General features: G+C 36.7%; 1 protein-coding gene across 2 annotated transcripts; it reads left to right on the top strand.

Moving 5' to 3' along the window:
- Nucleotides 1-490: 490 nt before the first annotated feature.
- On the top strand, nt 491-7,442 carry LOC136202583 (protein EMBRYONIC FLOWER 1). 2 transcript variants are annotated; one of them, XM_065993294.1, is made up of 7 exons: nt 491-782; nt 1,706-1,882; nt 2,452-2,846; nt 2,934-3,035; nt 3,152-4,572; nt 5,224-6,967; nt 7,090-7,442. In XM_065993294.1, the coding sequence occupies exons 2-6, from the start codon at nt 1,722-1,724 to the stop codon at nt 6,940-6,942; spliced, it is 3,798 nt and encodes a 1,265-aa protein (XP_065849366.1). In that variant the 5' UTR covers nt 491-782; nt 1,706-1,721; the 3' UTR covers nt 6,943-6,967; nt 7,090-7,442. The 2 variants fall into 2 exon arrangements, with proteins under 2 accessions (XP_065849366.1, XP_065849368.1); XM_065993296.1 differs by having other exon boundaries at nt 7,087-7,442.
- Nucleotides 7,443-27,503: the final 20,061 nt, after the last annotated feature.

Here is a 27,503-nt window from a genome sequence, read left to right as displayed (position 1 = left end):
TATGAGTAATGATATTCTTCCATTTGGAGTTGGTACATATTTTAATTGGGACTCTCCATTTAAACCCAATTTTAGGGTTAGATTGTGCAACTTTGGCCTAGGGTTACTTGTTCCCATAAAAGAAAAATATTCAAAACTTGTATTCCCACTCTCCAATTACAATGGACCTATGTGGGAAAAGGTATCTTCAGACCAAAATCACCAGTTGTTGTCCTAAAACAAAGAGCGTGGCTTTCACGCGTATAGAAGCAGTACTTTCCACTATTTGCATCTAGGGTTTGCTTTTTTTAAGCCTTGTAAATGGATTGTGATAAGATACGCACCTTCCTTCCACGTGGACATTGCTCACTGGCTGCATTTCTATTTACACAATTTCTCTCTCTACCTTTCTTCCTTTCTCTCTCTCAAGACACGTGGAAATTCCTAACTATTTTAAATGTTAAATTTTAAAGGACATAGCGTAGGCATGGGTTGTGTGTAGTGTAATGGAGATTTTTTAATACTTTTATTTCTTTCAATGGCCAAAAAATAAAAAACTCTCTCTTTCTCTCTCTCTCTCCCTCCCCCTTAAGAATCGAAAACCTTTCAGCTTTGTAAAAGCTAGGGTTTTTAGAACAATCGCACTCTAATTATCTTCTACTCAGTTCGAATCTCCGGTTATCTTTCTTACCTTCTTCTTTGCTGCCAAATGCTCTTTCTTTTAGTGTAACTATGCGAAGGATCGAATCCAGCTATCCGACTCAATTTAAGATCGGGGTTTCTTGATTTTCAGCTGTAATCAGGTTCGAATTTTAGCTCAATTGCTTTTTCTTTTAATTTCTTTCTGTTTTTGGGTTGGGATTTTTGATGATTTGGGTTGGTTTTACCTGAGTTTCAGCTGCTTTTTTTTATGGTATTTATGTCATTTCACTGTGTTTAATACGTACGCTTTGCTTATTCTTGTGTATCCTATCGTCTGGATTTTGTTTGAGGCGTGAATCAGTGGATTTCTGCTACATTTTATGTGGTATTTTGTGCGACTTCTTATGCTGGAGCTATGTTGACTGTTCACTGGTCTTCAATTTAGGAGCGAGTAAACCCTAATTTTGGGTTTTCATTTTTTTGCATTGAATATACATGATCATAATATGTAAGTTTGAGCTCTTAATGGTCATTTTTGAAGTGGGTTTGTTTTTCTTAACCAGCAATTTTCTCTTATTTTATGCAACACGATTAGTTTATGTAACCCTAATTTTGTTCTTTGTCTTACTGGTGTTTATTTTCTCAAGTATTCTGCAATGGGTTTATTCTATATTTGTTTGAATGTGTTCTTTGTAAAGCCTTAACATGATGAATGTGTACTTTAGTATTCTCATTATGGGAGCTGATTAAGTTTTTCCTTGTAAAAATTGTTGCTTTTATTTTGTAAGAAGTTGTGATTTTATGTGCTAAGTCACTCCAGCCGGAAAACCTGTAGCTTCTTAAAATCTAGAATGATATGTTCCCATTATTATTTTGTTCCCACTGCAATTATCTTTACTATAAAGAACAAACCCTAGCTTATTGTTTGGGGATTTTTGCTTCATTTAGGAGATATAGCATGAAGTGCTTAGATGATTTATTCTGGTTTTCTTTCATTGGTATTGTTTCCAATTCAAGTAAGTTGCATATGACAATGGTGTGACTAAAGATTTTAATTCTTTACATTTCATTAATCCTATATTAGGTTTGTTGCTTGTGACATGGAGAAGCATACTGTGGTTGGGGAGACTCATCAATGTAGCGGTTCTAATCTTGTGTCCAAGTCTGTGGACTCATCCATTAAGATTGACTCAATATCAATAGATCTCATCAATGCTAATGAAAAGAGTAATGTGGAAAGCTGTGACCATTTTTCCATACGGTAAGAAGTGTTTCAAATTGTTTGATAACTTTCTGGGCTTTATGTAATAACTTATGCTATATGCTTTAGTTATACATCCACTTTAATTGTATGTGAACTTATATGTGTGTGTGAGTGAGCGGTAGGCAGATTAAAAAGGGATTCCTTGTTAATTAGAATACGGGGAGCGTTGGGAGACTATGTAATAACTCATTCTTTGTATATAAGCTAATTTCTTCCTAGAATTTTCTTGCATAAAGATTTTTTTTTGTTACTATTGTATGTTCATCTTCATCCTTACATTTTCAGGCTAAAATGGTAGACTTTTTTTTTGTTTTTGTTTTAAAAAAAAACAAGCTTTACTGATTAAGGTACTGCTGTGAGATCTGAATGGGGCTATGTGTTCTTGAGGTCTTCTTGTGGTCCATGAGAATATAGGTAGTTTCTGCTGAGGTTAAGTGAATTAATTTTAATCTTTCCTCATTGATATGAGTTATTTCTTTCAGAACTATCTTGTTGCTGCTATAAACTATTGGGGTCTTCATTTCTTCAAAAACTGTGCTCTATGAATTGCCTTTTTCTAAATGCAGCAAATATGTATCTGACATTCGCAAAAAAGATTGGAAGGTGTGTTGGCCATTTGCTTCAGATGATGATGGTAACAAATGTGATGAACATGAGTGTGGGCTACCTCCTTTATGTGTTCCAAAGTTCAGATATTGGCGTTGCCAGAACTGCCTTCGGGAGATTGGTGCTGGAGATGTTGAAACTGATCATGCACCCATTCTTAAAACTTCTAGCAGTGGATTCAAGTCCAATATCATTTGTTCCCATGCATCCATCCTTCAAGATGGCGCGGTGCTGTTATATGATCTTCAACATCCTGACATCAATATTCAGGAGGGGAAAAAGATTGATGTTAATGCTTCAGCCAATATGAATAGAAGAGAAACAAACACTGAAGTAACAGATTTTCTCACCCTAGGTATATATATCCACTTCAAGCTGAGATGCACAATCATGTTCACCAACATGCATTAGATAATTTAATTCACTTAGTTCTTCTCTCCAGCTCACAACATGGTGTCGGATGATAATTCAAATAAGGAACTGCATCAATTAACTTCTGGACTTTCAAGCCTGGTACAGAAAACACAGCGCGTAGATGACAAAGGTAAAATTTGTAACCATAATATAATTTTCTGTAGCTCAGAATCTGACTTAAATAACAATTAAGTTCTAGTTGCAATGCTTTATCACTTGTTCTACTGATGCTTTGGTATCTTCCAGTGAATCTCGAACCCAAGTGCAATGGATCTATTGGAAATCATGAAGTTGCTAGTACTAAATCGGTTGGAAATCTCAATTGTGTCTTAAAAAATGCTGCTAAGATTAATGTGGAAGGGAAAGTAATTCTTGCAGCTGATCAGCAAAAAGAGTTAGTAGCTTGTGACGTATCAGGAGAACATTCTAATAATATCACAGAGGCACGTAAAGCTAGCAAGGGTAATGGATTTAGTTCCCCAGAAATTGATGAATGCAATAATGCTTCATCTGACAGTGCTGAGGTCATGCCAGTAAATGCTCTTTGTCGTGGTAGTTCAAGTGGGTTGCATCGTCGAAAAACTCGAAAAGTGCGCCTTCTAACTGAGTTGCTTTATGACAATGGTGATGGAGACACTAATAACATAAAGGTTGATGATTCACAATTGAATGATATTCCTGATGCATCTGCAGCTGGAGATAAGCGTCTTGATCTCCAAGGTCAGGCCTTTAGCCAAGGAAATGCCAGAAGAGTTTTGGGTCAACATAGGAAAAGAAAATCGGATCAGGATGAAGATTGGAGACCCTTAGAGATGGCTTCTCCCAATAAAGCATGTCAAGAAGTTAGGATCTTAAAGAGGGATGCGGAATCTGCAGAGACAATTGCAAAAGCATTTGCTAGGATGCACTTACAATCTAGTATGAAGAATCATTGCACAAAGCATCGAAATGATGGAAGCCCAGTGTTAGGTAAAAAGAAGTATAAAGCTCTCATATTTGATGACATAGTGCCTGTCCAAAATGTGTCAATAGGAGATGGAGTCAAAACAGGAGATGCTTCTACTAGCAATGCTATCGATGGGGTTTTGCCTAATACCAACCCTAAATCAAATGAAGGCAGAGAGACCGAGTTCTTTCCTTTGTCTGCTCAAAGAACAGATAGGAAACCTACTTTTACGAAGAAAAGCAAGATTCTTCATGTTGATGATCATCAAGCTTCCTTGATTCCTCGGAATCGCGTGCTTAAAGAAGATCTGACTACTCGGAAAGACATGGGCTTCTTGCACGTCAACCCTGTTAGGATTCCATTTCATTCAGGACGAGATGCATCAAGTGAAAAGGGTCAAAATCTTTCTCTTAACAGCTACTTGACCATGCAAAGGTATGACATGCAGCACAATCCACTGGTTGAAGACATAGAGACTTCTTTATTGTCTTGGAGAAAGGACACTGCAAGGGAAGATCAGGTCAGCAAGAAGGCTGCAGAAACCAATTGTGTTAGAAATTTCACTTTTGCATCTACATCTACTTCAAATATGTCTTTCGGGAAAGGAATATGCAGTGAAATGAGCAACAAAGGAATTACCCATAGCATGCCTCTCCTTGGTGAGACACAGAATTACACATCTCAGGTTGAAATTGGCAGTTGTTCTCACATGCAGAAAAAGGTAAGGGTTCATTTTATGCATAACTTTGCTAGAGTAGCATGATATGTTTATATGTATATGTTGTTATCATTAAAATACATCCGTTTTCCATGATTTTGGTTAATTATTTCTCATTGACTGTCTTTTATAGTTTTTCTCTTATAATGTAGTTATAAAAAATCTGCATTTGAATCATTGATGTTGGCAACAATTTACTTGCAATTGTGCATTGTTAAATATTTGCTCCTACATATGAATTTGAAATCCGAAATATGCTTTGAGCTACAGTTTTTATTGCATACTTTCCTAGTATTGCTGGTCTGATTTTTCAAATGAATAATAATGAAGGCTATCTATCTCTATTTTGACTATGACTAGGATGTTAGTTCTTTTGATTGATTCTTAATATAATTAAGCATTTGGATTTGACGTTATGGACAGTTAAGCATGTGGTTTTGTTAATTAGACAATGAATTGTAGAACAGTGTGGATGGTTTTCAACTTATCTCATACGTGGGCCATCTTCACCTGCACACCATTTGACCTTCATATTGGAAGGGCAGTGTTACGAGGATAAATAATTGTCACAATTACTAGTTTCTTCCTTTTTAACTATGTGGATATAGTTATTGGCTGCTTCAAAGAGCGCTTCTCACATTCTCTCTCTTCCAGAATTTTTGTAGTGCAAACGACAAGAAGAAGGCAATTGAAGTGCAGGAACGATCAATCATTATAAGGAAAGACAATGACCAGAGAGCTAATAAGACACCTGAACATGGAAATGTAGATGACATTCCAATGGAAATTGTTGAGCTTATGGCAAAGCATCAGTATGAGAGGTGTCTTCCTGATTCCGAACATGATAGATGCCAGACAGTGAATTTCAATAAAGCATATGGGAACAGAGAAGTGAGCTTCTTTCAGCAAGGAACCACTCAAAAACGAAATCCCCGTGCAAAAATCAACAGAAATGGAATAACCAATAGGGGAGAAAATCTGCGGCCCATGAAACAGAAAGTTGATTACTTTTGCCAAGCTGATGTAAATCAATTCACTATGAGCCAACTACATCAAACTCCTGTCCCTGCAGGGTATCAAGCATTTTTTCAGCATCAAGAGAAGTCATCAAGTAGGATCCAACATTCTGGTTCTGCTTCTGGCCAGCAAAACAGTGCTCAAAACTGCAAATGGATTGGGGATTTGATGGGGAAGAGTTCCTCTCATAATTGTTTGCAGAACTCTGGAACATGTAACTCTTGCATGAGTATTCAGCAGAATAGAAGTACAAATCATATTTGGTCATCCATGATGCCAAATCACATGCCTTTTCTGTACACTGCTCCTCAAAAGTGTACTTCTCTATCTACCAATGTAGATGTTCTTTCGAATTCTCATATTAGCGTTCATAAGGAAAATGTGAATGGCGATGGTAACCTGAAGTTTCCAAATCAGAATGCTGCCAGCATTGGAAAGCAAAATAGAAACTTTGGTTCCGAGGTTCTCAGAACATACCCAGAGCAACCGTTTTCTTGCAAACGTAATGGGATTGAACTTAACAAAAAACCCATGGGATCTCTAGATTTGTATGCTAATGAAACCATACCAGCAATGCATTTGCTCAGCCTCATGGATGCAGGACTGAGGTCTAGTGCACCAATAAATCTGGATGCACATTCAAAGTTTCTCAAAAGAACTTCCAAAGCAAGTGATCAAGATCCCAAGGAGTTTTCTAGGCCGGATTCTGGGGCTTATAAAGTCTCCAACACTATGAAGCACACATCATATGATCCTTCTGGAAAAAATAAACACCCTGAGGATTCCCATGGAAATATTTCTGCCATACCGCCAGTAGTTGGTCCATCTTCATTATTTCAACAGGATAAATGCTTCAAGAAGGCCATCGATTTTACCAGCCAAGTTTCTCAAGATAAAGTAAAGGGAAAAGGGCCTGATTCGCGTGGACAGAATAAAGGATATAGATCACAAAAACCTACACCTTCTGGTGGTAATTTTGGCAGTACTTATTGTGGATCTGTTCCAGTTCATAGCATGCATACAACGTTACTTGGTGGATCAGATCCTGTCATGTTTCCTTTACAGTATTCTGGAATGGGAAATTCAACTAAAAACAAGTTGGAGGCCCCTAATGGCACACAACCTGGTCGCCCCCCAAAAAGCAGTTCTGATACTGGCATATGCAGTGTGAACAGAAACCCTGCTGATTTTAGTGTACCAGAAGCTGGGAATTTATACATGATTGCAGGTAAGGATCTGAAGTTTAGAAGGGTGGTTCCTTTGGGAAACGGGTACGGCTCAACTAGATGGAATGGGCAGAAGCGACAGAAGAAGCTTAGTTCTGCGAAAGAACATAGACGGCATTTGATTTCATGATCATGCCAATGCAGTTTCAATTCTGGTAGGTCTCTTGAACTTTGACATGCTGCTGGTTATCTTTATGTGGCTTTTGTTTTTCCTTCTTATGAAGGAAGTTAGTTAGTTGTCTTGAATTCAACAGTTTTGTCCTTTTTTACTTAGCAGGTGAAGTCTCCAGCTTCTTCATACTGCAAGCCTTAAGCAGGATTATGGAAGGAATACTGGGTGCTTGTACATACTCACATGTGCCTTGGCCTTCACAACACAAGTAATTTTTTTCAAATGTACTATTTTTCTTAATGTGTTTTGTTTTGTGTGCTTATTATACAAGGTGTGTTTTTTGGGAGTAGTAGTATAAAAAGCCTAATGCTTTGCTCTGGAAAGGGTTTACTTGTAATTCAATTATTGAATCACGAGCCTTTTCTTTTCAGAGTGAAAAGAAACTAAGGACTGGACAGCCTTTGTATTTCATTGTTGTTGTTCATCTAGTATGAGAAACCGGTCAATAAATTGCTGGATTTCAGCTTTCTTAGGAAAAAACAAAAGAAGCCAAATATAAACAATAATATACTCATTTGAATGTGAAGAAGAAACCAAGCACCACCACCTGTTAGATAGGAGATTTTTAATTGCAAGCTTCACATCAAATTAGAGATTTTTGCATATATTTAAAATATTAAAATTATATATTATATATATATTTTTTATGAGGGCGAGCCTTGGCCCAACGGTAAAACGTTGTTGCCGTGTGACCTGAGGTCACGGGTTCGAGTCTTAGGAGCGGTCTCTTGCCAAAATTAAATTGGCAGGGAAGGTTTGCCCCCAATACACCCTTGTGGTGGGACCCCTCCCCGGACCCTCGCTCAGCGGGGACGCGTAATGCGACCGGACCGCCCTTTATATATATTTTTTATATAAGTTAGATAGGAGAGAGTAGTGAGATGAGAAAACAATACTTAAAAAATACATATATAAGGGTATTCCGTATTTAAGATAATACTACATCAGGTTTCTAATAGATATCGTTTTAGGATTATAAATTTGTATATAATGTTTTGTATTATCATTGCACTTTTGATATTCGTTTCTCAAATTTATCCTTATATATATAATAAGTATGAGTGTTAGTAATTAATGCACATAATTCTAATTAAGGTATAATATTTAAGAAGGAAGATAATTTTTTGCATAGAAAATAGAGTTTTAAGAGAGAAGCATTGAGGGTATATTAGACATTTTAATAGTCTAATAAATAATTTATTGGTTTTGGTGAAAAACCTTAAACGACATATATTAGAGACCGGATAGACTAATATTTTTAAGTGTAAAATTAAAATTCAGATACCAAAATGTAAAGCACTCTAAAACACAAGTAATAACTTGTGTAAATTTGTGGATGTGAAGGATCTCAAGATTGTTTTTTTAATCGGTGTAATGTAACCACTGCTTATGTTAGTTTTTGTCTCAGATGAAGAGAATAATAATAAAAAAAAGACGCTAGGATTTTCTGTATACCTAAAAAATCCCCCAAAACCTTATATTTATAGGTTGTTATGCTTTATGTTAGGATTTTGAGATGTCTTGTTTCCATTGGGAGAATATGATCCTCCAATGGGAACCCTTCACGTATAAAGTTCCTCCATTGTTGCGTTCAAGTTGACATTTGGTTCTTGAGTTGGGTGGGCTAGTACCTTCATAGCCATCAAAGATCGTCTCTCTATTCGTATATAAGGTTATTGACCTTTTATAGAGCCAAATGCCATTGGTTCACCTGAAAAGCCATATGTCTGGGTCTCCATGAGCAAACTCTAGATTCTTGGCAAAGAGTTGATGCTGCGTTTTTAGGGGGGTATTTATCTGCTTGTTATAAAAAGCCCCCATATTAAGGGTGATATAGGATAAATAAAGTAGGGTCGGAACGAAGGCCCAACATAATGAGTTTATTGGGCTAAAGCTAAAGGCCCATATCAGAAAGAGCTAAAAGAAAGAATTGGAGCTCCTAATTAGAAAGCTTTGGGAAGAAGGCATCTAATTATACACGTGGACTAATGGAACCTTCAGATTTTAAGGCCACACTCCTAATCCCTAGATAACGTCAGAAATTACGGGTGACATAAAGGGTGTTTGGCCGAACCAATCAACAGACTACACGTGGAAGGGTCTTTGGCGGAACCAATCAGAAGCTGACACGTGTAAAGTACATTTGCACTTTAGGTATGTAATCATATATAAATAACTTTGGAAATCGTGCTCCAGGTACATACACTATTCGTCTACTTACTAATTGCTTTCAAGTTGCTCCTTACTTATATGAACACTACTGACTTAAGCATCAAAGAAGAGATCTCGGATCCTACCCCTTCCCTGACTGTTTGTTGTGATTCAGGTCATCGGAAAACAGCTCACAGATCGTGTTTAGTATTGAAGACATCATTTGGTGTGGTGAGCGTGGACGATTATCATGATAATGGTTCATGTTCATAGTTTTGTAGTTCAGCCAGGTCTTTAGGCTATTGATATCCCAAGCACATCGATCGCACCTAATCGTGCCCTAGTGGATTACATCAATAATCCAATGGAACTGTTACACATCTCTCCAACTCCAGATCAAAGGATAGAAGCTTGTTTGGGGTCATTAGGCCACGAGCAACGTCATTTTATGGATGGCTTGACAAAACACTTGATATATAATATTGGATATATTCAAGAATCTATGAATATCCTTCGAGCAGAGCATGCAACTCAAATGAGGTTATGCGGATAGAGCTGAATGAGGCTAGAGAAGCTGGAAGCTATGAAGATCGGCACGGCTCAACAACTTGTTCTACAGGACATCATGACGTCTAAACATGTAAAAAAAGAAGATTTTCGGAGGAGTCTCACCCATAAATAATCCATGGAAGATCCAAGGAGAAGCATGCCAGTCCTCTATATCGAAGACGCTATCGCTCGCCTTCACCTATCAAACAAATTCCTAAGCCTAAAGGTTCAAGATCTCCGAAGCGACGTCAAGGTGTTCGTCATGATTCCACCGAATCATTGATTCGTCCTATGAAGCATAAAGAGATCGGAAGTTTCTAGATCTCTGGATCAAAGAAATCGAAGGCAGAAGCCATAGCCTAAAGATGAGCCCTCCCTGAAGGAGGAAGTTTATAACCTCATCAGGAAGGAGCTTTGACACGCTATGAAAGATGAAGGGTTAGAATCCAGAATGCCAGAAACTACAGACGTAGATAATCCTCTTATTGCTGAAAGCCAACATATGCCTAGAGGATTCAAGTATCCACTATTTAAAGATTACAATGGTATGACTGACCCCACTCTTCATGTCAAAAAATTTCTCAGGGCGATTCAGACTACGACATTAACAAATGCCCTTATGTGCAGATTATTCTCAACAACTTTATGAGATTCGGCAACTTATTGGTATGATCAACTATTGCTTGGCTCCATCACATCCTTTAAGCAAATGTCTAAAGAGTTTGTTGATCACTTCATTACATCTATTCTAGAGAGCAAAACATTACATGATTTGAATTATTTAGTATAGGATCCTAACGAGCCATTCAAATAATGGGTGGAAAGGTTCCAGTGCACAACCATTCAGATTAAACATTTCAATGTTGATGGAGCTGTTGAGGCAATCGTAAGTATTTGCCGAAGTAAGGATCTCTCGAAAGAGTTGACAACAAGAAGACCGAAGACATTTCGTGCTTTAATGAGAAGAGCTAGAGATTTTGTCAAGTGGGACGGCCATAGGTTGAACCCATTGCTGAAGGAGAGATTGAGTTCGGTGCATCAACCGAAGGAGTCCAAGCGTGACAGGAGCAAGGATGAGCATAAGCGATCTAAAGAGCAAACAGATCGATATTATGCACCTTTAAATGCTTATCGCAAGGAGATTCTTTATTGGGTGGAGTTTAATAGACAACACATTCAATATTCCCCTAAGTTGAAAGCATTAGGCCGAAGACATAATGACTTATTTTTTGAATTTCACATGATTGAGGGGCATGGAACAGAAGATTGTAGATAGTTGGCTACTGAATTGAACAAAATGCCTGAGGCAGGAAAGCTAGATAAGTTCTTTAAAAATACTATCAAACCTAGAGAACCCAAAGACAAGCATCATGTGGAAAGGGCTGCTAAAGGTGTTACCGATGTAATACTGGGGGTCGAAGGAGGACCATTTGGTAAAACAAAGGAGAGTGCATAGAGATCAAGAGAGGATATCTGAGTCAAAATCTCAATTTTCTTTCGAAAGTTTTTCGCGACAGGCACACAAATGCCTTAGTTATTGAAATATTGTTGGAGGAGTATTAAGGTTCGTAGAGTTTTCATTGACACTGGAGGCTTAGTGAACATTATCACTCGTAAAGCCTATGAAGCCCTACGTCTCAACCCAGAGAAGCCAATTCCTACTTTGTCACCTTTAGTGGGGATATCGGGACATTTGGTTCTCTTACTGGGTAGTACATATATGAGGATATGGTCCTGTGAAGTGGCACAGAACGGTTGAGTTTCTGGTAATTGACTATGTTTTACCTTATAACGTAATCATTGGGCGTCCACTTTTGTATAAGTCCGCATGTGCCTTATCCATTCATCATTTGGCATGACAAATACCAACGAGAGGAGGGCATGGCGGTTGCTCAGGGCAATCAAGTGGTGGTGCAAGAAACTTATATTGCGTCATTGAATATCAAGCCGCTGCAAGAAACTTACTGGGTAGTACATAAATGAGGATATGGTCCTGTGAAGTGGCACATAACGGTTGAGTTTTTGGTAATTGACTATGTTTTACCTTATAATGTAATCATTGGGCGTCCACTTTTGTATAAGTCCGCATGTGCCTTGTCCATTCATCATTTGGCATGACAAATACCAACGAGAGGAGGGCATGTCAGTTGCTCAGGGCAATCAAGTGGTGGCGCAAGAAACTTATATTGCGTCATTGAATATGAAGCCGCTGCAAGATGCTGTTGAGGAAGAAAGAAAAAGAGCGGAACCAGTAGGTGCTTTGGAGAAAATGTGGTTGACCGAAGGGAAATATGTCAAGATTGCTGCAGAAGCTGGTGTCCTAATGAATTGGCATCGACACCTAACAGGTCTTGTCTTGTCTTTGTTCTTACCGAATCGAAAGAACCCCCACTGTCAGCATTAATCGTGAAGAAATCCTAGTACTAGATATCACTAATGAATGGTTTATGCTATTTTATCTTATCTTACTACATGAGTTTTGCCAGAGGATAAAAATGAGCAAATCAAAGTTTTGCGAAAGGGTGGAAGATATACAGTAATAGAAGGCATTTTATACCGAAGTTATTTTGATCGGCCATGGTTGAAATGTGTAGGACTCGAAGAAGGCAAATTCATCTTGCAAGAGATTCATGGGGGACTTTGTGGTGCTCATAAGGGAAAAGATGTCTTAGCTAAAAAGGCACAGCTGTAGGGTTTCTACTGGACAAAAATGGCTAAGGATGCGACATAATTTGTGCAGAAATGTTCAGTTTGTCAACATTATGCACCAATCGTCAAATCCCTGGTAGTAGCCATGAGGGTGATTCAGCCAGTCTGGCCTTTTGCGACATGGGGCATTGACATTGTTGGGGCTTTTCCAACAACTAAAGCGCAAAAGAAGTTTCTAATTGTTGATGTTGATCATTTTTAAAAATGGGTGGAGGCCGAGCAGTCGCACTAATCATTTCCTCATACGATCATAACTGACAATGACAAATAGTTTAACTGTAAAGCTTTTTGATCATACTGTGATAACTTGCATATTAAGCTTCGTTTTACTTCGGTTGCTCATCCACAAACAAAATGGGATGACTGAAGTAACAAACACAACGATTGTGCACGGTTTGAAGAAGAGGTTGGGCAAGGCAAAAGGCTCTTGGGTAGATCAATTTCAACATGTCTTATGGGCATATAGAACTACCCCACGAGTAGCTACTGGTGAAACCCCATTTTCCCTCACATATGGAGCTAAAGCCTTCGTTCCAATTGAAATTGGCGTACTTAGTCCTAGAGCAACTTACTATTCAATTGATGGAAATGAAGAAAGTATGCGCTAAAAGCTAGACTTCTTAGAGGAAAGAAGGGAGCAGGCTTCGATAAGAATGGCAGCATATAAGCAGAAAATTAAGGCAACTCGTCATAAACGAGTACGACCCCGAATTTTTTTTCAAGGAGATCTAGTGCTAAGAAATGCTGAAGCTTCTCAATCCAGGGATTGTAAAGGAAAACTTGGACGCAAGTGGGAGGGCCCATTTAAGATCGATGAATGTGTTAGCACACACACATATTGACTTCGGGAACTCTCTAGAAGAGCAATACCCCGAACATGGAATGTTGTATCATTACGAAAGTTTTATCAATAAAATTGTTGTAAACCTACCATTTGGTAGTAGATGATTCATTTTGTTATAAATCCCATCGTTTGACAGTCGAAAGCAATACAAATCAGTGTCCCTTATTCAACATCTTACTTAGAATCATTTTTTATTATATTAAAGGTTAATCCTATGCATGCTACAAAGATTCTAATCACAATCATTAAGTCTATACATTCTAAAAAAAATACTGAGTTTTTCTGACATTTATATAAACCGAAAAGTAAGTGAAATTTTTTATATTTCGAACCAAGATACCTCGCATACATTTGGTAAAAATCAGAAAGATTACAAAAGGGTATCAGGAAATTCTATTGGCAAAGGAATTTCAGGAACATCATCTGTATCTCCGGGAGGCCGAAGCTTAACCTAGAAGTTGGAATCTGCATCTGGATAAATTTCTCTTAAAATATGTAGGAATACAACCCTAAATTTTAAGGAGTGGCTTAGTCTTAGGGCTTTGGCAACTTCGGTAACCGTAGTCAGGGTTGTATTCATCCGATCTTGTAAATCTTTCAAAGATTGGCTGAAGAGAGCTTCAGATGTTGCTTTCTCTGCCTCCAAAAGTTCTACTTTGCTGTGAAGGGTAGGTACTGGATTCTTGGGCAACAACCAAGCCTTTAGTTTAACAAATCAACCTTCTATTTTTCTTGGGATGTTTCGGTTCGGGATTGAATCAGCTCTGCCCCAGATCAGCAACTTTATTTCTGAGGGTATACATTCCAAGTTCAAAATTGTTGCGCGCCTTTAGAAAATTTTTTGCATTTTTCTTGGTAGTGTCAAGTTTGGTTTCTAGAGTCTGGAGGGTCTTTAGCTGATTTTTCAAAAATTGATCCTTATCAGTTGATGAAGTATTGACAGTAGTTACATCGGCTTCGGCACTAATGCAGATGGTAATGGGATTTACGGGGTGTTTGTTAGAGGGGATAAAGACACGAGGATAGGGATAAAAAACTGAGATGGGTTATCTCATGTTTGTTTTAGAGATAGTTTAGGGAGATAATAGAAGGATATGAGTCTTATCTATCAAATCCCATACCCAATAGAGGGTTGTATAAGGAGGTGAGACAAGCTCATGCGATTTTAATAGGATGTAAAAGTCCATCTTATCTCTCAAATTATTGTTATGTAGTTTAAATAAGGGGGTAAATTACACCCATGACCGTCAAATGGTCGTTTTGAGACATTGAGTGACCACCGATGTTAAAAGGCGTAAAGTTCAGTGGCCATACTGTTAAGAATTGAAGTTCAATGACCACAATGTTAAATGTGTAAAGTTCACTGGCCATGGGTGTAATTTACCCTTAAAATAAGGTTAAAATAGTAAAATGTATTATTTTATCCCTATCCCTATCCCACATACCAAACATTGAATAATAATTATCGATTATCATATTTTTATCCTTATCTTAACCATTTACCTTTATCCCTATCCAAACTTTTATCATTATCCCTATCCTAATAGATTACCAAACGCCCCGTTAACTAAGTGCTGACAACAACAAGAGATTGTCGAGTGATGCTCGTAAAGTATATAGCAATTAATAGGACAAGTGTATCCTATCGCAACAAGTAATATTGTGCTAAGCACGAGATCGAATCACAAAGACTATTTGTTATAATTAGTAAATCTACATAGAGTGATCTAATTGTTTAAAGGGTTGAATGATAGTTTGGGTTTTGTCTAATTAACTAATTGAATTAAAAGCAATAACATAACAAAATAAAGTGAACAATTAACAGGGTAGAAGGTGGATTAATGGAAGGCACAATCTAGGCTGAGGAATCCTTTGATTAAATCCTATGTATGGGTTTAAGGAGTTCAGATTTATGTTTTACCAGTGATTGACGATAATTGCCCTGATAAGAAAGACAAATGTGTACACGATTCATCTAACCTATTCACATGCATTCGGGTGACGGCTTGATTAGGCATATACCCTAGGTCATGCAAAGCATTAGGTTCTTTGGCAACTAAGGCTAAAGTCGTAGCCCAGCCACGAAGCCGCACTCCTAGTGGTCTCTAGTGAGGCCAGGTTTACACAGATTCAGCATAGATAATTCCATGGTCACGTTCTTATCTATCTATAATCCTATCTTTGTCAGGTTTATAGGCATTAGGCACAAATATACATAAAGCATGCTAGTTGATCGTCATCGAGTCTCATTTTAGCAATAATCCTATTCCTGACAATTTCAAGGCATTAAGCATGCATAAACTGATCATTCAAAGACCCTAGATCCCTAATCATACATAATCATATAATCAATCTCATCATCATCTCAAATTGGATGGAGATTCGTTCATAGACAAACCAATCATAGCAATAGGAAAATAGGAATAATGGAAAAAGCTTCAATTAAATATCAAGGTAAAAGATAAAAGAGAGAGATAGAAATCTAAAACCCGCTTTGTCGATTCCGATTACAAATAAAAGATAACGAGCTTCTCCCATTAATTGTTCTTCAACAAAAGAAAATAAAAACTGAAATAAACCTAATCTAGAAAGCAGGAAAATAAAACTAAACAAAAATATAAATCTACATTGTGAAAGAGGAACCTTAGCGGCTCTCTGAATTATTGAATGTCTCCTCAAAGATTAGGATTAGTATAGAGTTAGGAAACCCTAATGCATTAAGGGTGAAAAAGACATTTACATAGTTTTTTAATGGGCTTCAGGGCCCAAATCCGTGAATTTCAGCAAGGGGAAGGCGCTGGTGCGCCTTTCCCTGCATCGTCTCGCTGAGATAAGGAGTGTCTCGATGAGACAGGTAATGTCTCGACGAGACAAGTCCTAAATGGGGTGATTTTGCTCTGGCTTTTATCTGTTTAGGTCCATGGACTTCCGAAAAGTGCTCTAATGGTCCCTGATGAATCCCAAAAGTGCTCTGATGGTCCCTGAATAATCTGGAAATGCTCCAATGGGCTTGGGTCTGGTTCGGAAATGCTCGAATAGGCCTAAAAACACCTGAAAACACAGAAAATGCCATAAATAACGGAAATTACTAATTTTAACTAAAAGATAACAAAATGATACTGAAATTGAATGGAAATAAAGGAAAAACGAACTACAATGATCCTAAAAACCCTATACAAATGAGAGCTATCATCGAGCAGCACTTAACTTATTGATTTGTTATGCATCAAGCAAAAATCCCAAATCAACAAATAAGAAAGAAAATCACCTTCCAGTTTTATGAACCTTTTTGAGCCCGGATAAGCAATCTTCCCTGACTTGCTCAGTAAGCAAGTGTAGGCATTGGTTCAGATCAACTGCAGTATCTCACGATAAGTCCATTTGTAACTATTCGTCCTTTTTCTCTTTAGAGATCAAGATGCTAGGGGGTTTCCAAGAAGTTGACTTCATGGGCATTTCGTTCCATTTGGTGGCAAAGGGAAACCCACGGATATAAGGGTTATTGGGGTCCACACCACTCGGTGCAACCCAAAACCATTTCGGTTTAATTTTTTTTACACTTTGCATCTTCTCCTTCAGAAAAGGTCATTGAAACGCATGAGAGGTCCAATATATCATATCTTCATCTCCCATCTTCGTAGTACGCCAGAAGTGCCGAAAAAGAGGCGCGATTAAATACAACTTCAAATTAGTACAAAGCTTGTCAAACATAAGAAGTTCTAACCAGGAGTTCGGTGTAATCTAGCAGGGGGTAAGTTTGAATTCATTCAACACGGCAACAACACCTTTGGGAGGGTTGTTGGCTCATTCGTGCTCATTAGGAATCGTGATGATCATCTGTTTCAGCAACGAATACAGTTCTTCAGCTGTGTTTACAAGTTCTGGTGTCATTATCGAGGGCTGGGCAGGAACCTCTGGGTTTACCTTGCAAACCTTAATATGAGCTTCTTTTGTTGGGTTTCGAGACGAAGAAGGCTGTGAACTCTTGGAAAGGCGAACCTTTTTCAATCCAATTTTTTGAGACTTGGGAGCCATAGAAAAGAAATGAAGAAGAGGATAATGGAGAAGAAAAAGATAGAAGAATTTACAATTCACGTTACAGCAGAAAAAGCAAGAAGACGGTGTAAAGTCTGAGAAAAACACTTTCTCTATTTACAATGGAAAGGGAGTAACGAAAGACTTTTTCATCATTATTATCTTAAGCTTTTCGTTTATCCCAAAGCCTAAGATAATAATGAGGAGAAGCTGAATGATGGCTCACGTGTTGCTTCAGTAGGCTGTCATCATTGGGAAGCGTTTAAGAGATGGACATCATCCTATTAAGAACCTAAACCCTAAAGAGTTTTATAAGCTTAGGGGGGACATCTGATATAGGTTAAAAAAAAGTAGGGCCAAAACGAAGACCCACCTGAATCAGTTTATTGGGCTCAAGCTAAAGGCCCATATAATAAAGACCTAAAAGAAAGAATTGGAGCGCTTAATAAGAAAGTTTCAGGAAGAAGACATCTAATTGTACACGTGGATCAATGGAAGCTTCGTATTTCAAGGCCACATTCCTAATCCCTAGATAACGTCGGAAATTATGGGGTGACATAAAAGGTTAGAGTTCGAAGCCAATCAACAAACTACATGTGGAAGGGTGTTTGGCCGAACCAATCATAAACTGTCACGTTTAAAGTACATATGCACTTTAGATATGTAATCATCTATAAATGACTTTGAAAATCGTGCTCCAGGTACATATACTATTTATCTACTTACTAATTGCTTTCAAGTTGCTTCTTACTTCTAAGAGCACTATTGACTTAAGCATCACATAGGGGACGCCGGATTCCGACCCCTCTCTGACTGTTTGTTGTGATTCAGGTCATCGAAAAGCAATTCAAAGATCGTGTTCAGTATCGAAGACATTAAAAGGTAAAAATGCCTTTTAAGGCTGTGAGAGTATCTTCAACTTTCGTACTCTGTTCATTTAAGTTGCACATTTAATGAAGCGTGTTTGATTGTATAAAGATGCGAGGTGAAAGGTTTGAATGAAAGGAAAACCAAAGCTCTCTTCTTAATAATCGCTCTTATTTAAAAAAAAAAACCATCCTCTATAAAGGAGGATTATACATTTCACTTTCTTCTTCGGTTTTTTTCATATTCTTCACATTTTCTCTTGCACTTTGCTTCATAGGTTTTCTCCGTCCTTTGGATTTCAGATTAAATCTATGATTTTTCACCGGAAAGTTTTTGGCTTTCCACATACTTTTGTTTTTGTTCTTGGTGTACTCTTCTTTCACTTTTTTTTTCAAAGAAATGTTTGAGATGTATCCTTTGGAAGAAAATACCATTGTGATTCATAATGGGAATTTTGAAGATTTTTTTTTATATTCTTGTGTCATTGGCGAAATCCTTTGATTCATTCGATGATGATTTTCTAACGAGGAAGACTCCATTACTCATGACGAAATTGATGATGGGATGATTAGGGTACATAAGGGGAAATTGCAAAATTTTGGTACAACTTTGAAGGTTGCAAATAGTGTTGGCCTAATATGACTATATAAATACTAGAATGGGTGAATGGTATTTATTACCCTTTAAAATTATATCTTTCACTTAATAAAATAATGCTCAATAAACTTAAGGGAAAAGTAAAAAAACAAATTTTGTGGTTACACCTGTTTTTCGATCGGCACCTTTGTATATGCCAAATTGACTAACAATGTTAAAAGTCAAAGGGAACAGAGTTAATTTTGTTTTTATATTTATTTATTTTATAAATTAACCCCATCATTATCTAATTATCACAAACAAACCCCAAAATAAAAAATAAAATCAAATACACCATCTTCTTCATCTCTCTTTAATTTTTTATTTTTATTCTCCCTCTCATCTTTGTTAATTTCTCTCTCTAAAATCAATTGAATTCCATCTCTTTCTAAAAAGTGAGAAAAAACACATTAGTTTTCTTTGGGTTCTTCTGTTATGTGCCCACATTAGTTTCTTCTGTTCCGTTTTATTAATTTAATTAACTAAAACATAAGCCAACAAAGCCATATTGCTTCTGCACTTATTTTATGAATGATATATAACATATATAAAATCATAAACTGACAGTTTATCAGGTTGCGTTTTCATATATTAATTCATTCATGTGAATTTCAAGTAACTGCTAAATGAGTAGCAACTTCTCTATTGTCTGTATGATAGCATTGTAAGCAGTAACTGTTAGTTTTACAGTTGGGTAAAATACCAAATACCCAAGAAAATTATAGATTAAAGAAAGAAAAAGAGAGAGAGATCCAATAGCAATATTTAAGCGCAGAATATAATAGATTGTAATGGTTTTAATAGCTTCGTTTCCTATTCAAATGTGTTTTGTCTCACTTTTTAGAAAGAGATGGAAATTCAACTGATTTTAGAGAAAGAAATTAACAAAGAGGAGAGAGAGAAAGAAGAAGAAAAATAAGAAATTAAAGAGAGATAGAGAAGATGATGTATTTGATTTTTATTTTTTATTTTGGGGTTTGTTTGTGATAATTAAATAATAAAGGGGTTAATTTATAAAATAAATAAATATAAGGACAAAATTAACTCTTTTTCTCTTTGACTTTTAACACTCTTAGTCAATTTGACCTGTGTTTGCTAACGGAATGAACCTCAAGGTACCATTTTGTAAATTTTTAAACCACAAGGGTGTTGATAGAAAACAAGTGTAACCATAAAGTTTATTTTTTTATTTTTTCCTAAACTTAATTTGCACAGTTTGAAAATATTTACGGAACTAAATGGAGATGCAAATTAAATACTTTTAGTGAAAGATAATAAAAAACTGTCTTTGAAAACGTTTTTGAGCAAATGTAATAAAAATGATCACAGTTTAATATTTGCATATAAATTGTAACTAAAAGAGTAAGTATAGAGAAGTTTAGCCACACGGTTTATATAGATTCTACAACTATGGTTTACGCCATGTCCTCGAGAAAACCTTTCGAGATTTTCAGTTGTGATTCTTTTACCGGACAAGAATTAAGCATGCAGAGTTCTTACAACTTAAAAGTTACCTAAGTAAATACCTCCATGATATTCACTTCTCTCAAACTTTCCGAGTGTTTAAGTTTACAGGTGCTTAAGAATCTATACTTTCCAAAGAACTAATGAGAACCAAAGACTCAAACTACACAATTGATCTTTCTTACAAATGATAGAATGATAAAAAAGAAATTCTAATCACTCTCTTCTTTTTTAATCTCAATAGGACGGAAAAAGAAATGGAAGAATACAAGATGAACTTTTGCACAATAATGGAGTATTATTTCTTCACAACTTTGTAAATTTTTCCCTTGATCCAAATGTGAAATGACTTGTTTATTTATAGAAAAATATGGATTGAGGCATCTTTTGTAGTTTGCCACGGATTGATTTGAAATTTACCAATTAAACTAATACTGGAAAATTATCCTTTTGATCTCTACAGTCTTCTTTTCTTCTATTTGGTCGTATATAAATGTGACTCATCTGTATGGATTAAATTTGATGTATCCTGACTTGATTATATAATAGCTTGAACTTCAACTTAATCTTTGTATATAGAAATTTAAGTTAGCATTCATATAAACTTGTTTTTTCAAATCATCATTCATATTGTCACATCTTAAGTTAGTTCCAACATAAATTTGCCTTTTCAAATCAACCTTCATAGTGTCGCATCATTCCCAATATAAAACCAAATGTTAAGACCATCTGTAGTGGGTGTATCACTTTAGTAAAAGTGATACAATTAATTGTCTCTTTGGATTGTAGGGCTTTGTATTATTGGAGGACAGAAGTTTTTTGTATCAGAATTGTGATACAACAGGCGAAAGAAAAAGGCTGAAATGTATCTGTGGTCCACGTCCGATCCTGCGGCTGAGATCGCGCCTCAGCTGGCACGTATATTACACGCGCGCTTGAGGCGCGTCCAGCCGCAAACATGGACTGTGGCCCTTTATTTTTTTTTAAATTTGAAAAAGTCAGGCGGTGCGGTGGAATTAGATGTTTTTTTATTTTGTTAAAATTACCTATGTATCCGTTGAACCCAAAATATTTCCTTTTATTTGGTTTGAAATTATACAGGTTTTGAATTATAGAATATAGCCGTTTTCTATCCGTTTTATATCCGTTGCACATTTTTTTGAAAATTTCAATATAAATACCCAACCCATTATATTTTGCATATGATCCCAAATATTTACACAACAAAAAAAAACACATCTAAATACTATATCTTGCATTTTTAGAGGTATGGATAAACGTCAAGGCAAGAAAAAATCCTTGGAGAAAAATCGATATTCTGATTCGCAACACCCTAATCCTTTCCAAATGCCAAACCGAAATACTTCGAATATGCAAATATCTCCCATGAGGAGATCTCCGCAACCCGGATTTCCTCAAAATTACGGTAATTTTGTGCCAAACCCTCAAAACTTCTACCATCCCGATGTTCATTATGCCAATATGACCCAATATAACGATAGTCAACCGATGAACTATCACCTCCAAAATTCGGGTTATACTGATCCATATCTTTCATTCAACAGTTCAAGAAGTTCATTTTCCGTATCACAATCGCCAAATCTTGACTCGCCAAATCGGGATGCTGTCGATCTTGACGATGAAGACGACGATGATGAAGAAGAAGAGATTGACGAATCACTTCTCGGTGAACCTGTTGCCGAGCCAAAAAAGAAGCAAAAACAGTATAAATGGACGCATGAACTAGAAGACTTATTATGTAAATGTTTTTTATCAATTTCCACAGACAATGTTGTTGGTTCGGCTCAGAAGAAAAGACAATTCTAGACTCGAATAAGCAATATGTTCAACGAAGGGAGGCCCAGAAATTCGGAAGCACTCACAAGCGGTAAGGGTGAGAATAAATTTTTACGAATCAGTAGAGAAACCAATAGATTTGTTGGTTCATTTATGAAAGTGCAAAATTTGCAATTAAGTGGAAAAGGGGATAATGAACGCATTGAACATGCTCGATCTCTATACCGAGCGAAGTGGAACACGGCATTCAACTATATCCATTGTTGGTGGGTTTTATACAATGAACCTAAATGGCGGAACTATATTCAGTCGAATGGGGGAACCGTTGGAGGTGAAGAGGTTATCGAAACAGAAGAGAAACGTGAACGACCACTGGGAATTAAGGCGGCGGCTAAAGACAAAGGAAAACAAAAGGCAACATCGTCCGCCATCAGTGATGATCTATCTCGTGTTGAAAAAATGCATGAAGAAAAAATGCTAGTGGCGAAGGAAGTGTCACGACAAAATGACGTTGTTGCGATGCAACGAGATTTTGATTTTATCAATAAGGGTTCAGACGGAATGAATGAAGAGCAGAAAAAAAGATATGATATTATGTGCTCTTACCTCATGAAGAAATACCCAGATGTATTCCCTTAATCGTTTGCATTGTATTTTTTTAATTGTATTTTTTTGACTAATTGTATTTTTTAGTTTTTAATGGTAACATCTCTTTACATTGTATTATTAGTTTTTAATGGTAACATCTCTTTTAATTGTATTTTTATTAAATACAACAACGCATAAACGAAAAAACACATTATTTCAATACAACAACATATAAACTAAAAAACACATTATTTCAATACAACAACACATAAACTAAAAAACACATTATTTAATACAACAACACATAAACTGAAAAACACATTATTTCACTACAACAACACATAAACTAAAAACTACATTAATCCCTCATATCAATCCCAACGGACTGCTCGGTCTCAAAAATCTCTACAGCTTCATGGATTGTGTCGATATAATCATATGGAAGACTTGCCCATGGTGTTTCAGCACGTCCCCATACTTCACTGCAATTGTTTTTCTGCGCACTTGCTCGTTGGAGAGAAATAGATGCACCACGAAGAGATTGCCAATTTGCACATAAAAAAGTTGGATAAGCATCATGAAGCTCATGAAATGCAGTAGACGGTGTCACTTTTAGAAAAAATATTACAGAAATATTTTTTCTTTGTGTATAGTTTGCTCTAAAAATCCTCGTGTTTTCAAACAACAATCATGAAAAATACGCATTCCATGCATCAAGTGGCATAAACCATTTCATAAATGTTTGTACGTTTGCAGGAATAGTACCCCCACATAGATCGTCACACCATTCAGATAAAGAAAATTCCATTGGTATGTAATGCATGTAGCATAAGAACCAACACATGTGCATTGAGCTCCTGAGGAACTCTCCCCTTATTGGAAGTTTGAAACAAGACATAAACGAGAAATCGGGATGAAACATTTCCGATTGAATAAATGTTTGTCCGTAAGAGCGGACAACATCATATTGATATTCAATCATCTTTTGAGTACACTCAGACTGATTGAGGGTTGTGATGATGCTATATTCCATGAGGAAGTTTGATGGATCCATTTTCACAAGTGGGTGATACTGGAGGCTGAGATGGGTGGGTCTTATATAAAGCAAAAATCCCACTATCCCATGTGCTATCATTGGGAATCATTACAGAACCCACTATCCCATATGTTATCCTTGTGAATTATTACAGAACCCACTATCCCATGTGCTATCCTTGTGAATTATTAAAGAACCCACTATCCCATGTGATATCCTTGTGAATTATTACAGAATCCATTATCCCATGTGCTATCCTTGTGAATTATTACAGAACCCACTATCACATATGCTATCCTTGTGAATTATTACAGAACCCACTATCCCATGTGCTATCCTTATGAATCATTACAGAACCCACTATCCCATGTGCTATCCTTGTGAATTATTACATAACCCACTATCCCATGTGCTATCCTTGTGAATTATTACAGAACCCATTATCACATGTGCTATCCTTGTGAATCATTACAGAACCCACTATCCCATGTGCTATCCTTGTGAATTATTACAGAACCCACTATCCCATGTGCTATCCTTGTGAATCATTAGAAAACCCACTATCCCATGTGCTATCCTTGTGAATTATTACAGAACCCACTATCTCATGTGCTATCATTGGGAATCATTACAGAACCCACTATCCCATGTGATATCCTTGGGAATCATTACAAAACACCACTATCCCATGTGCTATCCTTGTGAATCATTACAAAAAACCACTATCCCATGTGCTATCCTTGTGAATCATTACAGAACCCACTATCCCATGTGCTATCCTTGGGAATCATTGCAGAACCCACTAGCCCATGTGCTATCCTTGGGAATCATTACAAAACACCACTATCCCATGTGCTACCCTTGTGAATTATTATAGAACCCTTGGGAAGTATTACATCTATAAATTGCATGAATTTTCTCAATACAAAATACTCATCTATTTCTTAACAAACACCTTATAAAATGTCCAATTTCAATTACGATGACTTCTATCAGAGACAACAAGCAACTTCTGCAAATTTGTGGGACGAAGAAGATGATCTTATTGAGCAAGCTATCACACAAGAAATTGTCGAACCATTGGCACCAATTCATCGTAGAAGGCATATCAACCGTAATCGTGAAGAAGGAGCCGAACGTTTATATAAAGATTACTTTGTTGATGCACCAGTATACAACGACCAAATGTTTTGAAGAAGGTTTCGGATGAGTAGACAAACTCCACAAATTTGTATTTTGTTGCGTCGTGTCTAATTTTAGTTTTTTTGTTATTTTTGTTGATTACATATGCACGGTCTCCCCCATGCATATGTATGATTTCCATGTTTTCACTTCTATTTTTTTTATCATATGTATCTGGTTTTTCCATGCATGTGAATTATTTCTTTGTTTTCACCCTTAGTTAATTTCTAGCGTGTGTTTAATTTCTCTGTTTTCACTCTGTGTTTATCAATAACATGTGTACGGTTTCCCCATGCATATGAATAATTTCCCTGTTTTCACTCTCTGTTTGTCAAATAAATCCCAAAAACCCACTTCATTCGAAGTTAAACTTCGTTACCTGTCCCTGGAAATTAAAAATTGAACTTAACCTTGCATGCCAGCTAGTTTAAGTGTAGGAAACAACCATTGTATCTGTAAAATCATGAATTAAGATCACACTTAGACCCTACTTTGGATAAAATGCTAAAATCATTGCTTGGGTATGATAAGTTAAGACTTGAAGGCATGTGAATTTGATTTAGCTCCAGTTAGAGATATTTTAGCCCTGTAATATTTGATTTAGTGGTTTAGGATTTGAATTTTTGCCTATTTAAAGGCCTATAATTGCATTTGTAAGCATCCAGAGTTATATTTGTAAGCTCTAAAGCCCTTGAGAAATCACTCATTTTCTTCCATCCTGCCATTAACATTTGAGAAAGCTCCATTCATCTCCATTCCACAGATTCTCAAGTAGTTGTCTCCTCCAAGTTCAGAAAGATGATTGCTTAAGTCGACAGGTTTCAAAAGGGATTTTTACCCTCTTATCTCTGTTTACTTTTATAGATCCTTCTATTAATTCTGAATTGGTTGTAATCTTGTGACAATTACCTTCCATATTTAATACAATTTCAATTTGATTTCAATCTTTGTTTTTATTGAGCTTTTCATTTATGCCATTTACTTATTGTGATTAAATCATTCAAAAGTCCAAATATTAACTTGGTTCACATTGCAAGTCTAATTTGGCTATCTATAACCAGAAACTATAGATATTGACAACATCACAGTAACGGACCCAAATTCCTGCACCTTAGAGTTAGTCACGGCCTACAACAAAGGAATTGTGTGTTGAGTGCTTTAGAAGGATAAGTCGGTTTAGTCACCTTACGTTTATGCAACTCTGATTTAGTTCTTAAATATAATTATTTACAGTTGAATATTTGTATTATCATACCATTCCATCTCACTTCTAGGAGTTTATGAATTACTTTGGATCAACCTAGGAGTAGAACAACTTAGAAAACAAACTCAGATCAATTTACCATCGCCTAGATAACGATCCAAAACCAAGTACTCCGGTACTTGCAGTATAAAGCATATGGATTCGATGCCTGGACTCTCCAGATTATTACTTGACAACGATGGGTACACATATCCCTTAGTGAGTCTTTGAGCGTTAGCTCAAGGTGCATCAAGTTTTTGGCACCGTTGTCGGGGATTTATTTTCCAGCAATATCGAACCAAAGGTTTTTAATTGTTAGTTTAGACACTTTTTGTGAATATTATCTTTATGTGAATATTTATAGTTGTTTAAATTCATGTAGATAGCTGTAGATTTTTACTTTTAAATTCTCTATTCTAGAAATTTAATTCACTCTTTTAAGCTTATGCAAACAAGATCAAAGGGTGCATCTTATATTCCAATTGATATTGAGCTTGAACGTTCTATTCACATGAATAAGAGCATCAGAAACGTTCAACCAATTGAAATGGAAAACAACAATGTAAATGGTCCCCACAATGAGAACGATGGGCTGGACAATTGCTCAGTGAGCGAAATTTTAGCACCCCACCGACACCATAATTTGGCTGGAATCATCACTTCAAACATTCCAACCAACTTGTATGAAATTAAGTTAGGAATGATCCAATTAATCCAACAAGTAGACTTGTTTAGAGGTGAGGTACATGAAAATGCTAATGATCACCTTGACAAATTTTTGATGTGTGCAGATACATCAAAGATGAACGAAGTCCCACAAGATGTCATTCATTTGAAGTTATTCCCTTTCACATTAACGAGACAAGCATTAGAGTGGCTGAGGTTGTTAGAGCCTAGGTTTATTACCACATGGGCAGGTTTGGAGAAGTAATTCTTGCCCTACTACTTTCCACCTTCCAAAACAGTAATGTTGAGGAATGAAATAACGTCTTTCCACCAACCCAAGCACGAAGCTCTTCACACCTTATTGGCCCGATTCAGGAAGATGTTATGCATGTGCCCACATCATGACATCCCTAAACATACCTTAGCAAGTATCTTCCATCACGGTTTAACACCTACTAACCATGCTACTGTGGACTTTGCTGTAGGTGGAGATATGTTTAGGAAATTAGCCAATGCAGCATATGACATGATTAATAAGCTGGCCAGAAAGAGTGTGCAATTGCAAGGTGAAAAACTTAACGGTCCATCGAGGCAACATGTATTCACCGTGGAATGAGGACCCCAATCCCTCTATGGTAGAATTGAGTAAAAAATGGACATTTTGATGGCAAAGATGAGCCTGGACCAGCCCACACCCACACCATTCTGCGTACATTATGGCGGTGATCACCACAGAAAAGATTGCCAAGCCG

This window comes from Euphorbia lathyris, chromosome 8 (genome assembly GCF_963576675.1).
Source record: "Euphorbia lathyris chromosome 8, ddEupLath1.1, whole genome shotgun sequence".
Taxonomy (NCBI): domain Eukaryota; kingdom Viridiplantae; phylum Streptophyta; class Magnoliopsida; order Malpighiales; family Euphorbiaceae; genus Euphorbia; species Euphorbia lathyris.
Note: the sequence above shows the minus strand (reverse complement) of the source record. Positions and strands in the feature narration are given on the sequence as shown.